The sequence below is a fragment of the Cervus canadensis genome, chromosome 3 (genome assembly GCF_019320065.1).
Source record: "Cervus canadensis isolate Bull #8, Minnesota chromosome 3, ASM1932006v1, whole genome shotgun sequence".
NCBI classification, from domain to species: Eukaryota; Metazoa; Chordata; class Mammalia; order Artiodactyla; family Cervidae; genus Cervus; species Cervus canadensis.
The window spans coordinates 113,153,130-113,168,670 of NC_057388.1; the positions used below are offsets into that span (position 1 = coordinate 113,153,130).

At 55.1% G+C, this 15,541-nt stretch overlaps 3 protein-coding genes across 4 annotated transcripts in view; 1 reads left to right on the forward strand and 2 right to left on the reverse strand.

Moving 5' to 3' along the window:
- Positions 1–350: 350 nt before the first annotated feature.
- Positions 351–7,411, reverse strand: LOC122437925. The gene is made up of 3 exons (XM_043462397.1): positions 7,321–7,411; positions 6,466–7,133; positions 351–562 (listed from the first exon to the last, which is right to left on the reverse strand). The coding sequence occupies exons 1-3, from the start codon at positions 7,409–7,411 to the stop codon at positions 521–523; spliced, it is 801 nt and encodes a 266-aa protein (XP_043318332.1). The 3' UTR covers positions 351–520.
- On the forward strand, positions 7,130–12,432 carry CHPF2 (chondroitin polymerizing factor 2). Its single transcript, XM_043464165.1, has 4 exons — positions 7,130–8,381; positions 8,835–9,399; positions 10,106–10,288; positions 10,989–12,432. The coding sequence occupies exons 1-4, from the start codon at positions 8,101–8,103 to the stop codon at positions 12,285–12,287; spliced, it is 2,328 nt and encodes a 775-aa protein (XP_043320100.1). The 5' UTR covers positions 7,130–8,100; the 3' UTR covers positions 12,288–12,432.
- A 134-nt stretch (positions 12,433–12,566) lies between these two features.
- Positions 12,567–15,541, reverse strand: part of SMARCD3 (SWI/SNF related, matrix associated, actin dependent regulator of chromatin, subfamily d, member 3) — a 33,510-nt gene continuing 30,535 nt past the window's right edge. For both annotated transcript variants that reach the window (XM_043464170.1, XM_043464169.1), the window contains 8 exons: positions 15,295–15,390; positions 15,003–15,104; positions 14,610–14,771; positions 13,763–13,860; positions 13,467–13,602; positions 13,135–13,257; positions 12,923–13,024; positions 12,567–12,748 (listed from right to left, as the gene is read on the reverse strand). In XM_043464170.1, coding sequence (XP_043320105.1) covers positions 12,695–12,748; positions 12,923–13,024; positions 13,135–13,257; positions 13,467–13,602; positions 13,763–13,860; positions 14,610–14,771; positions 15,003–15,104; positions 15,295–15,390 — 873 coding nt within the window. In that variant the 3' untranslated portion in view covers positions 12,567–12,694. The remainder of the gene's footprint in view (positions 12,749–12,922; positions 13,025–13,134; positions 13,258–13,466; positions 13,603–13,762; positions 13,861–14,609; positions 14,772–15,002; positions 15,105–15,294; positions 15,391–15,541) is intronic.

Here is a 15,541-nt window from a genome sequence, read left to right on the forward strand (position 1 = left end):
TCCCAGGGGCCTCGCGGGCCGGAGTGACGTCATCACGATGCGCGCGGCTGAGGGGGACTGGAGTCCCAGAGCCCTCTCTGCTAGCGGTCCGCTTCTGGGGCCGGAAGCGGCGAGTCCCAGTTTTGCTCCTCAGAGGAGCGGCTGGGCCATCCCCGGCTCCCCCGCCTCTGGAATAGCTGAGGGTTATGCGGAGCTACCGGCTTCATCAGGGCCGCCAAACCGGCTCAGACAGCAGGGCGAGCGACTACACTTCCCAGCAGGCGTCAGGCAGTAATGGGTTGAAACAATGGCGGGGGGCGGGGGGGAAGGGGAGGAGGAGGAAGGGTGAGCCGACCGGTGAGAGAGGGCCGGGAAAACGCTCATCGCTTCCAAGAGGATGCGAAGAACAGAATTATCCCTCCGTGAAGGAAAGGCGTCCTCGTTCCGTGAAACCGAAGCTTTAGAGGCTGGTCCAAACTTTAGACGGTGCCGAGCGTTGTTCCTGAATCGTCGCTGCTCTGCCTACCCACTGCAGAACTTGTTAAGTTTCCATCCAAAGCCAGTAAGTTTGATGGGAAGAGCCCTGAAGTGAAAATCAAGACTTCGGAGTTTCTCTTTATAACATCACTTGCCCGTTTGTTTTTTTTCTTTCTTCCTTCCCCCTCGTTACTTTTCATGGTTTAAAACCCCCCACGGACTTCTCCTTGCCTGCAGTAAGCAAATCCTAAATGTATAGTCTATCAAATACTTCTCCAGGTTTCTGATCAGTAGTGCTTCCCACAGGGGCACGGCTAGAGGGAGCAGAGGAAGCCGCTATTTCTGGCACTGGAAACTGCAAATCTCAGTTTGCTCCTCGGCTTAAGCGAAGCACCTGATCCAAAAGTAGACCACCCCCCCGCCCCGACCCTTTAAAAAAAAAAGCGCGCTCACTTCACTTCCTCATAGAATTAGTTTTCCTTCTCAAACTTGATGCTCCAGTAGAATCTAATTACTTGCGTTTCTGAGGTAAGCCATACCATTTCACACCTCTTGCCTTTGAGCATGCCTTTTCCTAGACTAACCTTCACCACCGTGTGACTCAGAGCTAGATACTAGAGTTGCAGTGGTGGTAGGTCATTCCCTGGTCTCACAGAGCTCACAGTTAAGAATGCCAACTAAAAGTTATTGCTCACTGTCCGGTTTTAGAATGATGAGGCCACTAGCTACTGCAGTCATGGACCGTCCACACACCCTGAAAAGAGTTCAGGACACAGATCAGGAATGAGGCACTCTGTGCTCTGGGGAAAATTGACGAAACAGACCTTCAGATATTTTCTGGGGAAGATTTTATGAGCCCAATTTCTTGCATCTTCTCATGTCTAGAAAAGTAGAGACATCTGCTCTTTGTGGCTAGGGAACAACCTTCTGCAAAAATGTGTGCTTGACTGCACGTACCCCCTTCCCCCACCACTTCCACCCGCCACCAATCATATATATACTCACCTCCCCTGCTTCTTCAGAGTAGTTTCTCAGAGCTATCTGAGAGGCTGTCTCCTGGGCTATAATCTTCATTAGGCCCCCAAATAAAACTTAACTCACAACTGTCACATTGTGCATTATTTTTCAACCGACAAGATGACAAATTTTAAAAGGAAACAGATCATGACATGTAGGTAATAAGTGCCATATGGGCCAAAGCATTGTTCTAGGTAGAGATACACAGACAGTAGTTAACTGCTTGCAGTGCCCTTCTTTATGAAACAAGGAAATTGTATATGATTGTGGTTCACATAAAATTACTCATGCAAGCACCTAGCCTCCTGGGAGGTCTACAATATGCCTGCCTCTCCCAGCCTCATTAAAATGCCTGGTTACAGGCAGGTTTCAGGTTACAGAGAACTAACATAATTATACTCCATTTATGCCATCACATTTAATTCCCCCAACAGACTCTAAAGTGGGTATAAATACCATTTTACAGATTGGAAATAAAGGCACAGTGCTATTAAAAAAATAACACTGGTGTTAGGAAACAGTACCAGTATTTGAAACTCAAATCTGGTACTGGGAACCACTCCAGCTCTGTAAAGTGATATGGGATGGCAAGGACTAACGAGTTACTTCTCTGAATCTACCTGCAGACCAACCAATCACGTCCATGATTTCCCATAAATTAACAGTTGCTGGGCAAAGTCTCCTCCAGCACAGTAAGAGTGGCCTAGAAAAGTTAGAAGTTCTGCCATTCTCATCCAGGGTTTAGGTCTCTTGCAGGGGACAGACCTGGGCATGAAGGGAAAGTTCAGTTCCATTTAGCTGCTCAGTCGTGTCCAACATGCAAACATCTCGTCCTCTGTTGTTCCCTTCTCCTCCTGCCCTAATTCTTTCCCAGCGTCAGGGTCTTTTCCAATGAGTCAGCTCTTTCCATCAGGTGGCCAAAGTATTGGAGCTTCAGCTTCAGCATCAGTCCTTACAATGAATATTTAGGATTGATTTCCTTTAGGATTGACTGGTTTGATCTCCTTTCTGTCCAAGGGACTCTCAAGAGTCTTTTCCAATGCCACAATTTGAAGGCATCAAGTCTTTGGCACTCAGCCTTCTTTATGGTCCAACTGTCACATCCATACATGACTACTGGAAAAACCATAGCTTTGACTAGACAGACTTTTGTCGGCAAAGTAATGTCTTTGCTTTTTAATATGTTGTCTAGGTTGGTCATAGCTTATCTTCTAAGGAGAAGAAATTTCATGGCTGCAGCCACCATCTGCACTGATTTCGGAGGCCAAGAAAATAAAGTCTCTCACTGTTTCCATTGTTTCCCCATCTATTTGCCATGAAGTGATGGGACCAAATGCCATGATCGTGGTATTTTGAATGTTGAGTTTTAAGCCAGCTTTTTCACTCTCTTTCACTTTCATCAAGAGAGAGGCTCTTTAGTTCCTTTTCACTTGTGCTTCATCCAGTCCAGCATTTCACATGATGTACACTGCATATAAGTTAAACAAGCAGGGTGACAACATATAGCCTTGAAGTACTCTTTTCCCAGTTTGGAACCAGTCTGTTGTTCCACGTCCAGTTCTAACTGTTGCTTCTTGACCTGCATACAGATTTCTCAAGAGGTAGGTAAGGTGGTCTGGTATTCCTATTTCTTTAGGAATTTTCCACAGTTTGTTGTGATCCACACAGTCAAAGGCTTTGGTGTAGTCAATCAAGCAGAAGTAGATGTTTTTTGGAACGCTCTTGCTTTTTTGATGATCCAGAGGATGTTGGCAGTTTGATCTTTGGTACCTCTGCCTTTTCTAAATCCAGCTTGAACATCTGGAAGTTCTCGGTTCACATAGAAGCCTGTTGAAGCCTGGCTTGGAGAATTTTGAGCATTACTTTGCTAGGGTGTGAGATGAGTGCAATTGTGCGGCAGTTTGAACACTGTTTGGCATTGCCTTTCTTTGGGATTGGAATGAAAACTGACCTTTTCCAGTCCTGTGACCACTGCTGAGTTTTCCAAATTTGCTGGCATATTGAGTGCAGCACTTTAACAGCATCATCTTTTAGGATTTGAAGGGAAAAGAAATGGGGAAATAAGAGGGAGAGATATCAGAGAAGGAAAGCCCTGGCTAAATATGAAAATCACCGAAGGTCAGTGCTGGAACAGGAAGCAACGCCCATGCTCTTCATTTAAAATACAAAGAAACTGAGACCCAAGGGAGGAAATGTTTCATCCAGAGTTACCTAGAAACTTAGTAACTGAGAAAGGTCTCAAACTTTGCTGTTCAGTGTGGTAGCCTCTAGCCAGATGTGGCTATGGAGCCCTTGAAATGTGGCTAGTCTGAACTGAGATATGCTGTGTGAAATATGCATGAGGTGGGGGTGATTTTGAAGATTGCATGTGGATAGGAAAAACACTAAAATATCTCCATTTTTATATTGATTACTCTATATGTAGAGTATATCATGGGAAATGCCAGACTGGATGAAACACAAGCAGGAATCAAGACTGCTGGGAGAAATATCAATAACCTCAGATAAGCAGATGACACCACCCTTATGGCAGAAAGTGAAAAGGAACTAAAGAGCCTCTGTTGATGAAAGTGAAAGAGGAGAGTGGAAAAGCTGGCTTAAAACTCAACATTCAAAAAACTAAGATCATGGTATTCGGTCCCATCACTTCATGGCAAATAGATGGGGAAACAATGGAAACAGTGAGAGACTTTATTTTCTTGGGCTTCAAAACCACTGCAGATGGTGACTGCAGCCATGAAATTTCTTCTCTTTGGAAGAAAAGCTATGACCAACAGACAGCATATTAAAAAGCAAAGACATTATTTTGCCAACAAAGGTCCATCTAGTCAAAGCTATGGTTTTTCCAGTAGTCATGTATGGATGTGACAGTTGGACCATAAAGAAGGCTGAGTGCCAAAGACTTGATGCCTTCAAATTGTGGCATTGGAAAAGACTCTTGAGAGTCCCTTGGACAGAAAGGAGATCAAACCAGTCAATCCTAAAGGAAATCAATCCTAAATATTCATTGTAAGGACTGATGCTGAAGCTGAAGCTCCAATACTTTGGCCACCTGATGGAAAGAGCTGACACATTGGAAAAGACCCTGATGCTGAGAACTATTGAAGGCGGGAGGAAAAGGGGACGAGAAGACGAGATGGTTGGATGGCATCACCGACTCAATGGACATGAGTTTGAGTGGGCTCCAGATGGTAAAGGATAGGGAAGCGTGGCGTGCTACAGTCCATGGGGTCTCAAAGAGTTGGATAGGACCGAGCAACTGAACAACAATGTGTTCAAATGTTAATATTTGGGATATATTTAATATAAAATATTAAAATTAATTTCACCTGTTTCTTTGCTTTTTTTTAAAAGAAATGTGGCCACATGAAAAGATGTTTAACATCACTAATTATTAGAGAAATGATACAATGAGGTATCACTTCACACCTGTCAGAATAGCCATCATCAAAAAAATCTACAAATAATTAAACTCTGGAGGGGGTGTGGAAAAAAGGGAACCCTCCTACAATGTTGGTAGGAATGTAAACCATTGCAGCTCCTATGAAGAACAGTAAGGAGGTTCCTTAAAAAACTAAAAATACAGTTGTCATATGATCCAGCAATCCCACTCCTAATAGAAATGGCAACCTACTCCAGTAGTCTTAACCTGGGAAAGTCCATGGACAGAGGAGCCTAGTGGGCTACAGTCCAAGGGGCCACAAAGAGTTGGATAGGACTAAGCAACTAAACAGAACATAGCCCCAGAATATTTACAATTTACATTTATGGCTCATATTATATTTCTAATGGACAATGCTGGTCTGGAACCTAAAAGCCATTTACCACCTTCCATGCGCCAGTTGTTGAGGGGAGATCAAATTGCAGTCATTCTGACAGACCAAAACACAGTAAAGGGGAAATGTGGGGCTGTGTTCCATCCCAGGGGCCTCCTAGAATGGGTTCCTGACTCTACCAGCCCCAATGTTCTCTTTTAATAAGGAACTTTTCAAATAACACCTCTTTTCCTCTTTTGAAATAAAGTTCATTTGTGGCAACCTAACTACACACATAAATTTCAAAAAATTACAGTATAATGATAACAGAAGAAAGTAAAGGAAATCCTTTACAAGAAAAGTTACTTCGGTATGCTGGAAAACATCATTAGTCATTCACTTGTTACAAAATGGTAACAAGTACATTCCGGACAAAACTGAAGTACAGGCTTCCTCCCATTTACATGATAGTTACATTCTTTGAAAATTCAGGGCACATTACAACCCTGCAAAATTACTTGTTACATATAAAACACAGGCTCAAAAAGTAGATTATTTTAACCATTTTTTCCCCTCTAAAATGAATGTTCGTAGGGCATTTGAAAGTTGTGTAGAAGAACAATTCTAGTGCAATACAATCTTGCAATGGACATGTAGCATTCTCCCCTCAATTCTTTGACAAAACTGCCTTCCTGCATTTCCAAACTGCCCCCTAGGAATGTGCCATCCTGGGTGGGAACCCACCATAGTTGCTTGAAGGCCCACCTGCCTTCCAGCCTCTTTTAACCTGTTGTCCCCTCACTCAGCAGCCTTAGCTGCTTTTCTCTGGGCCAGTCTTCCTCTTTCCGCCCGGGTAACGTACTGAATTTTGGATCGCAGCATTCCCAAATCCTCAGTCTAATTCTTCCTGCCACATTTCTCCACTGAAGTCCTTACTTTTCCGCAATGGTACTTCGGACAGTTTGTAATTTCGACCTAAACTTAAATGTTTATTTTTTGTCAATATGTGTCTAATACCCGTCTCCAACTGAGGGCAGGGACCATGCCCACCTCATCGACCATGGGTCTGGAACTTAGTAGGCAAACAACAAACATTTCTGAAATAACTAGAGTAGGTGATGGGGTTCGGGAACCCCGCTAGAAGCAGTAGCCCAAGGAGGTAGAAAAGCGCTCATCGAAGGGGAGAAGAGTTTTTTTCCTAGGGTAGAAGGGAGTGGAGGTTGAAGATCTGGGTCACCTTCAGATTCAGGCTGGGTCCACTCGAATTAGGGGCTGCGGAACGCACGCCGGCTCCGGGCGGAGGAGGGCCGAGGGCGGGCGGGACGAGCACGTCACCCATCCCGGCCCGCAGGCGGCGCCGAGGGAGGGAGGGACGACCATAGAGAGGGCGGCGGCGGAGCGAGCGGCCGGATGCGGTCACCATAGAGACGGGGACTGACAGCAAGCGGAAGAGGAAGGAGTGGGCCGGGCTGTGAGGTGGCAGCGGCTGCGGCGGCGGAGCCGGCGCTTCGGAGAAACCCTGGGGTCTGTTCTCCCCTTCGCGTCCTTCCCCACAACCCTGCAAGGGGGCGTCGCTCCAGAGGAGCGACCCCAGCTCCGGTCCTAGCTCCACGTCCTCGCCCCCCGGAGCTCCCCGGGACCGGCCATACCCCGGCCGGCGGCAGCCCCTTATATCGGCCTGCCGTCGCCCCCTGCCCGGCCGCAGGGGCCTCCCCTCGGCTGGCCCCCGGCGTGTCCCCTCGGTGTCCGCCGCCCGGTCGAGCCTGAGAGCGGGGTCTTTGCCTTTCTCTCCCCCCGTCGGCCGAACGGAGCCTCCCTGCCCCCCTTCCTCTGACAGCCCGTGACGCAGACAGTTCTTATTTCTGCTGCGAGACGAACGGCCCAAGCTCCCTCTGGGCCTCCTTTCTTAGGCCTGGAGCTGGTCTGTGTCGGCTGAGAGGGAGCCGTGGGGCGGGGAGTTGCCGGGTTTGACAACCGAGCATCCGTCCGCCCGCGCCAGCTGCGTGTCTTCACGCTTTGCTGCTGGTGCCTGGGGCCTTGGGGAAAAACAGCCACCGAATCGCTCTTGACAACAGCCGGAGTGGCTTGTCACCGGCCCCCTGTCTCTTCTCGGAGGATGGTGGGCGGCCTCGGGCTCTCAGCACCGGGGATTCAGAGAAGAATGCCCTGCCCGGCAGCTCCATCAGCCTTTGTGCTCCTCTGAGGCTCCCCTCCGTGCTGAGTCACCACATCCCTCCACCTCATTAGGTGGGGCATAACGTCTGTGAGCCGTGCCAGTGGCCCCTGACTGCTCCTGACTGCCGGGAGGAGGAGTTCCTCTGGCCCGAGTGTTTCCTTAACACGGGTGAAGAGAGTAGGAAGGCCTGGGCTCCATTTCTGTGACTGCCCGGGGGTTGGCAGCCCCTTCAGTAAGTGAGTGAGATGTATGCCCCTCCCAGACGCTCTTTGGGAAAGGCCTGTGGAGTCAGGTTCCTCTAGCTGGACGCTGGTGTTTTGATGGCCAATGTGCTTTTCCCTAACACCAACTTTATCAGTTGCCGCCATCTCTCTGCTTAGATCCTGTCACCAGATGTATGTAGTCCTTCTTTGGGGGTTAGGTTTGGCAGGACTGAGTCTTGCTTCTTCCTCTTCTGGACTAGAGGACCCACCGTTAGTGGGTGAAATTGATTCTGATATTTATTACCGTTTGGACTGAGGGTTAGAACCAGCGCCTTGACAACAGAAGACAAGGCAGGAGTTTCTCGGGGATCCTGGGCCCAGAAGCAAACACAACCTTGTTCTCTCGTTGACCTCACCGGCCCCAGGCTCCCTTGTTGAAAGAGCCCGTTGGTCACTGATTGATCCCTGAGGCTGTGCCCTCCGGGGCACACACATGGCAGGGCCCACCGCCATGCGGCTAAGCTCAGTGTTGGCCCTGCTGCGACCCGCCCTGCCCCTCATCCTAGGGCTGTCTCTGGGATGCAGCCTGAGCCTCTTGCGGGTGTCCTGGATCCAGGGGGAGGGGGACGATCCCTGTGTAGAGGCCGTGGGGGAAGCCGGAGGGCCACAGAGTCTAGACTCAAGAACTCAGCTTGATCAAAGCGACGAAGACTTCAAACCCCGGATTGTTCCCTATTACAGGGATCCCAACAAACCCTACAAGAAGGTGCTCAGGTGAGAGTTAACATGCGCGTGTGTGCATCGTCCCCACACCCCACTTCAGGGTTGCTCCAAGTCCTTGCCTCCACGTCCTATCCATGGTCACTGGTAATTGTTGTTAGCCTCCCTGGAGCAGTTCTCTGCCTTATTTTCCATCATGGTTCCAGTTTTTTTTCCTCCTCAGACCTGAGAAAGCCTCACCTATTGGTGTTAAGTTAGTGGTTGGATGTTCTTCAGCAGGGCAGGAGTTGCATCTAATCCATCCTGGGTCCACCTCTCCCCGAGATCAGTTCCAGTGTCAGCTACTCAGTGGACGCTCTCTCCAGTAGCTCATTAGTATTGAGGAGGAGGTCTTCCCCTTCTCTTGTCTGAACTCCGACTCGCTAATTCCTGGGGGGAGGTATACGCTGGACACACTGGGTTCTTAAAGATTAGGGAGTTGACTCTGGCACGCTGGTCTCCTCTCAGGACTCGGTACATCCAGACGGAGCTGGGCTCTCGAGAGCGGTTGCTGGTGGCTGTCCTGACCTCCCGGGCCACGCTGTCCACTCTGGCTGTGGCTGTGAACCGCACGGTGGCCCACCACTTCCCCCGGTTGCTCTACTTCACTGGGCAGCGAGGGGCCAGGACCCCGGCAGGGATGCAGGTGGTGTCTCACGGGGACGAACGGCCAGCCTGGCTCATGTCCGAGACCCTGCGCCATCTTCACACGCACTTCGGGGCCGACTACGACTGGTTCTTCATCATGCAGGATGACACGTACGTGCAGGCCCCCCGCCTGGCGGCCCTGGCCGGCCACCTCAGCATCAACCAGGACCTGTACCTGGGCCGGGCGGAGGAGTTCATCGGCGCCGGCGAGCAGGCCCGGTACTGCCATGGGGGCTTTGGCTACCTGTTGTCACGGAGCCTCCTGCTTCGGCTGCGGCCACATCTGGATGGCTGCCGCGGAGACATTCTCAGTGCCCGTCCTGACGAGTGGCTCGGCCGCTGCCTCATTGACTCTCTGGGCATTGGCTGTGTCTCTCAACACCAGGTGACAGCCCTTTCAAGTTGGTCCCCGTCCCCGACAAATTAGCAGGGACCCAGCGGCTGGTCTCGAGGCAGGGGGCTGCTGTCCCTTTCCCAGCAGTTCCTGGGGTGGTCGTTGTGCCCTCCCCAGCCCTAGTCACCCCTCTCGCTCTCCCTTGCCCCCCTCTGGCAGTCTTAGATTCCCCAGGCCCATCAAAAGTGGCGTCTTATCAGGGACCCTCTGAGCAAGCCTGAAAGATGTCCCTTCCTCACCAGTCTCCTCCTGTCTGGCCCCTCGCGCTCTGCCCTCCCCCCAACATTTGCGCGGTCTCCAGTGACCTGGGAGTGCCCTAGAGGGGACCGTTCTCCTGGAGGAGGAGGGTGGCCCGGGAGCCTCCCTGTCGGTTGGAGAAGAGGGGACAATCCCAGAGGGGCCCTCCTCTTCCCCGACCGGAGTCCTGGCAGTCTCTGCTGGCTCTCGGCTTTCATTCTTTTGAGAAACATCAGGATTCTTTAGGGGCGAGGTCATCCTAGTTGCCTAGCGAGCACTCTTTTTCCCAAATCCGGTGTGAGAGTAAGGCGAAGGTTAAGGGGACCCCAGAATGAGCTCCTATGCCCTCCCTGCCTCGGCGGCAGTAGCAGTCAGAGGCGTGAGCGCCAAGGGCAGTTGAGGGTAGTCGGGCCAGGCAGCTCCTCCCTGTGTGGCACTGATTGGTCTCATGGTCCTCCAGGGGCAGCAGTATCGCTCGTTTGAACTGGCCAAAAATAGGGACCCCGAGACGGAGAGGAGCTCAGCTTTCCTGAGTGCCTTCGCAGTGCACCCTGTCTCCGAGGGAACCCTCATGTACCGGCTTCACAAGCGCTTCAGTGCTCTGGAGCTGGAGCGGGCCTACAGCGAAATAGAACAGCTGCAGGTGAGCCGGGGGCCCGGGGTTGCAAGTCAGAGGGCACTTCAGACATCCGGGCTCATGGATGAGCAAGAGGGGAGGCTGGGCGAGGCAGGAGGAGGCTGACTGTACTGACCGAACCTCAGTGAGAAGCACCCTAGGGAGAAGGGGCTCCGGGAGCCCTGGGTGAAAGCTCCCAGCACGATGTGGGTGCACTTGAGAGGATCTGCAGGAGACCTCTGAGGAGCGGGCTTGGCACCAGAAGGGCTTCTCTCCTCTCCAGTAGGGCCTCCCCACCGAGGGGGCCGAGACCCCGCAGTCCCGGACTTCTAGCACTGTCCTTAAAACGCCCAAGGGCAGAAGGTAAAAGAATCCTCTGGTTGATGGCAGGGGGTTGTCCAAGGTGGGATCCAGGTGAAAACAAAGGTCTCCTGTGAAGAGAGAGTCCTGTGAGTGAGGAAGAGAAAGGCCGCGGAGCCCCAGACGTCAGGGTCCTCTACCCTCCACGGCAGCACTCCGCCCACCCCGTCCTCCTCCGCACGGCAGCTGTGTGCGGATGGCGGGTCTGTGTGCCCCTTACAGACAGGCTGTCAAGTACAGGCCGTTCAGCGCCAGGCCTCACTGAGTGTGGATGGAGTCAGGACGGACCTCAGGACCCAGGACGCTGGAGCGGGCTGGGGTCCCAATTCCCTCTCCAGGCACTAACGGGGCATCCCTCCTGCCCTAGGCTCAGATCCGGAACCTGACCGCGCTGACCCCTGAGGGGGAGGCGGGGCTGAGCTGGCCCCTCGGGCTCCCGGCCCCCTTCACGCCGCACTCTCGTTTTGAGGTGCTGGGCTGGGACTACTTCACAGAACAGCACACCTTCTCCTGCGCAGACGGGGCCCCCAAGTGCCCCCTTCAAGGGGCGAGCAGGGCAGACGTGGGCGACGCTGTGGAGACGGCCCTGGAGCAGCTGAACCGGCGCTACCAGCCCCGCCTGCGCTTCCAGAAGCAGCGGCTGCTCAACGGTTACCGGCGCTTCGACCCGGCGCGGGGCATGGAGTACACGCTGGACCTGCTGCTGGAGGCCGTGACGCAGCGCGGGCACCGGCGGGCACTGGCGCGCAGGGTCAGCCTGCTGCGGCCGCTGAGCCGCGTGGAGATCCTCCCCATGCCCTACGTCACCGAGGCCACGCGCGTGCAGCTCGTGCTGCCGCTGCCGGCCGCCGAGGCCGCCGTGGCCCCCGCGTTCCTGGAGGCCTTTGCAGCCGGGGTCCTGGAGCCCCGAGAGCACGCCTTACTCACCCTGTTGCTGGTCTACGGGCCGCGGGAAGGGGGCAGAGGGGCCCCAGACCCGTTCCTCGGGGTGAAGGCAGCAGCGGCTGAGCTGGAGCGAAGGTACCCAGGGACGAGGCTGGCCTGGCTCGCTGTGCGAGCGGAGGCGCCTTCTCAGGTGCGGCTCATGGACGTGGTCTCCAAGAAGCACCCCGTGGACACGCTCTTCTTCCTCACCACTGTGTGGACCAGGCCGGGGCCCGAGGTCCTCAACCGCTGCCGCATGAACGCCATCTCCGGCTGGCAGGCCTTCTTCCCAGTCCACTTCCAGGAGTTCAACCCCGCCCTGGCACCACAGAGACCGCCCCCGGGGGCTGGCCCCGATCCCCCGTCCCCTCCGGGTGCCGACCCCGCCCGGGGGGCTGCCGGAGGAGGCAGGTTTGACCGGCAGGCTTCAGCAGAGGGCTGCTTCTACAACGCGGACTACCTCGCGGCCCGAGCCCGGCTGGCTGCCGAACTGGCAGGCCAGGAAGAGGAGGAAGCCCTGGAGGGGCTGGAGGTGATGGATGTTTTCCTCCGGTTCTCAGGGCTCCACCTTTTCCGGGCCGTGGAGCCAGGGCTGGTGCAAAAGTTCTCCCTGCGGGACTGCAGCCCTCGGCTCAGCGAGGAACTCTACCACCGCTGCCGCCTCAGCAACCTGGAGGGGCTGGGGGGCCGCGCGCAGCTGGCCATGGCCCTGTTCGAGCAGGAGCAGGCCAACAGCACCTAGCCTGCCCGGGGCCCGCACCTCCACAGCGCCCCTGCCGGCCCCGCCCAGGAAGGCAGGCAAGATGCACGGACAGATGGGAGAGCTCGCCGCTGTTGTTTTTTTTTTTTTAATAAGAAAAATGTTATTAAAAGTGTCTTCTGCCAAACTGTTTTTAGGTCTAGGAAAAATGGGAGTGAGGAGACTCTGAGGGAGGGGGTGGGGAGCTTCCCAGAGGGACCCACTGCCCTCTCCTCCCCCACCCTCCCCCTCCTGCCCCAGTTGCCAATGACCACACGGCTGTTATCAGGTAAATAACCTTTAATCCGGCCCCTGCCTCGCCCACAAGGCGTCGGGGGTGATGGCCAGGCCCGAGGGGATGCGCCGGGGCAGGGCCGGGTGGCCCCCAGCAGCTCGCGTCCCCAGCGTGCCTAGGTGTTGCGAACGACCAGCGACTGCTCCAGCTCCTGCCTGCGCTGCTGGATCTGTAGAGAAATGAGCAGGTGCAGATGACGAGTTGCTGGTGAGTGACAGGATGGGCCCCACCCACCTGGAGGAGCATCTGGAAGCAGGGACAGCTCCACGTGATGAGGGGAAGGGTGGGGGGTTTCTCTGGGGGTGACCGGGGAGCTGGAGGTGCCAGGGCGGGGGTCCCACACCTTGCAATAGAAGTAGCGGCTGACGGCCTCCTGGGACCAAGGCTGGTGGTAGAATTCAGCCCGGCGCTCCTCCTCGGGGTTGCCTGCCACGTCTGTCATCACCTGGGAGGGGGCAGCGGTGTCAGCCCCAAGCCTGGACACCCCTGCACGACATTCACTGTCTCCCCGCATGCTTGTCTCCTACTCAGCGCTCCCCGGGAGGCCCCCTTCACCTTGAGGTCCCGGCTCTGGGAGCGGAGGAGGTCCTGGATGTAGCCCTTGGGGTCTCTGGAGAAGCTCAGCATGAAGTCCCTCTGGATCTTGAGCTGATTAATGGACTCAATTGTCTCGTGGATCTGCAGGTAGAAAGACACGTGCTCTCACCCGGCCAGGCTGCGGTGGGAGAAGCGGGGGGCCCGTCGCTGTCCCCTGGAAGGGCAGTCCGCGGGAAGGGGGCGTGGGCAGGGCCACCTCCCCTTCCTCTCCCACGTCCTCGTCCTGCTGTGTCTGCACGTGCGTCACTGTGGGGTCACCGTCCCGTTGCAGCACCGCGCTCCGGCCCCACCTTACTGTCCAGAGCGCTGATCTCCTGCTGGTTGGCCGTGGACAGCAGGAAGCTGCTCATCTGTCCCTTCAGGGGCTCCTCCACCTCCACGTCAATGTCGTAGCATGCCGTCTTCTTCTGGTCCGACGGGTCCACGCTGCCAGGGAAGGCCAGCCCTTGGCGTCCGTGCTGCCCCGACGGAGGCCAAGGGCCTCCCAGGCCTGATGCGGGCGGGCGGGGGATGGGCAGAGGGAGGGATGGGGGGGCAGGACCACCACAGTGACTCCCAGCTTTGAGGAGCAGTGGGGGGGCCTCACCTGATGACGTGGTTGATGACAATTGGGTCAGGGGGCAGCAGAAGGGCTGTGAGGCGCTGTGGAATCTCAGAAAACTTCAGCCGGGGACAGTCAAAAATCTGCAGTAGGAGAGAAGAGGGTCCCTCCTCTGCACTTGAAAGAGCCTTCATTCTGAAAAGACCCCCCGAGCAGCCAGCTCTCTTGGGGCCGCGGCCAGGAGGCGGGGGCCGGCCCTGGGCCCGAGGCCTGCTTCCACCACTAATGGCGCAACCCCGAGCCGCTCAACTTCACACCTCAGCCTCGGTCTCTCCATCTCTGGGAGCCAAAGGCAGGGGCACCGATCTCAGGGGGCTTATTAGAATTAAATGCATCAGTTACACACGAAGTGCCTGAAGCAGTGCCTGGCACACGGTGAGTGCTCAATAAACATCGACTGTTGTTTTCACCGCTCAAGTCTACCTGTGGTATTTATTTTAAAGTTATTATTAATTAATAATCTCTAGTTTGGTAGAATCGTTTTCACAGCAGTTTGATTCTCCTAACTGCCCAGCGGGTAAGAAGGGACAGGCGTGGTAAAGGTAAGGAACAAGGCTCCAGACAGCTAAGTGACGGACCCGGTGCCTGAACCCAGGGCTAGAATCTGGGGGCCCTAACTCCAGGTGCCAAGAACATGTTCCCTAGAGCCGCTGGCTTTCTGGGGTTCCCGATCTAATGGGTTGCAGCACAGCGCGATGTCGTGGCAGGGCAGGGATGGGAAGCCCGGTCTCCGACTCCAAGATCATTCCCAACGGAGTCAGGGAGGGAGGGTGGTGTTGCTGAGCAGAGGCCCTTCCCCTCCCCGTGGCCCCAGACTCGGGGGAGAGGGTACCTGCTGGAAATACTTGTCGCCGTTGATGTACTCCTTGTCGTGGGAGTCCTGCAGCCGGTTGGTCTTCACGTACTGCCACAGGGCCTGGACGATGGCCGAGCGGCTCTGCGTGTGCAAGCCCAGCAGCCGGGCTAGGCGGGGGTCCAGTTTGAACTGGGGAGGCTGGGCCAAGGAGGCGGTGAGAAAGTGAGACAGAGAGCGGGAGGGGCTCGGGACTTGGGGGCTGTGGGGCCTGAGCTCCTTGGACACAAACTTCTGGAGTAGGCAGGGTGGAGGGGAGAACGGGGCCTCCCCGGCGCACAGCTTGCAGGCCAGGCCCACCCCGGCTGGGAGAAGGGTACGGGAGGCGGGATGCTGGGGGTGTGTGCGGTGTCTGGGTGTGGGGGCACGCACCTGGTAGTCCAGCATGAGGAGCAGCGTGCAGCGTACACTCAGGTCCCCCGGCCTCTTCACCTGGAACCCGTCCGTCTCCTGAGTGGTGGGTGTCCGGTGCCACTGTCCAGGGTAAGAGCTGAGTCACCCTACAGGCCCATCCGACCTGGTTGGGGCCTTGAAGCTCTGGGTGCAGGACTCAGGCTGGGGGAGGGGGTCCCAGATCCCAGTCTGCGCTGCTAACAGGACTGCATTCTAGGTCCAGGACCGTGGTCTGTGGCCAGTTCAAGGGCAGGAGGGGTCGGGGTCTTACCTCCACGAGGTGGTTGTCAGGGCCATAAAGGTCTTTGTCCAGCTCAATGACCAAGCTCTTGAAGAAGGAAGAGAACTTCCGCTTCTGCTTGCTGGGCTGTGGGAGAGGCACGGACCATGGGCGCGGAACAGGGCCCACGGGGGCAGAGTGAGTTGGGAGCGGGTGGGGGCTGGCCGGGTAGGGCCGCACAGTCAGAAGCAGGCCTGGGCATGTCTCTCTGGACCACCCTCCTGCAGCCAGGGCTGAC

Excerpts from the sequence above, each read along its gene's own strand:
- LOC122437925 (XM_043462397.1), bottom strand. The coding sequence starts at position 7,411 with ATGGAGCTGCCGGGCAGGGCATTCTTCTCTGAATCCCCGGTGCTGAGA. Across the intron at positions 7,134-7,320 it reads CGAGAAGAGACAGGGGGCCG|AAAGGAGGCCCAGAGGGAGC; the intron begins GTGACAAGCCAC and ends TCCAGGCCTAAG. Across the intron at positions 563-6,465 it reads GACCCAGCCTGAATCTGAAG|GGCTCTTCCCATCAAACTTA; the intron begins GTGACCCAGATC and ends TTTTCACTTCAG.
- CHPF2 (XM_043464165.1), top strand. The coding sequence starts at position 8,101 with ATGGCAGGGCCCACCGCCATGCGGCTAAGCTCAGTGTTGGCCCTGCTG. Across the intron at positions 8,382-8,834 it reads CCCTACAAGAAGGTGCTCAG|GACTCGGTACATCCAGACGG; the intron begins GTGAGAGTTAAC and ends GTCTCCTCTCAG. Across the intron at positions 10,289-10,988 it reads GCGAAATAGAACAGCTGCAG|GCTCAGATCCGGAACCTGAC; the intron begins GTGAGCCGGGGG and ends CTCCTGCCCTAG.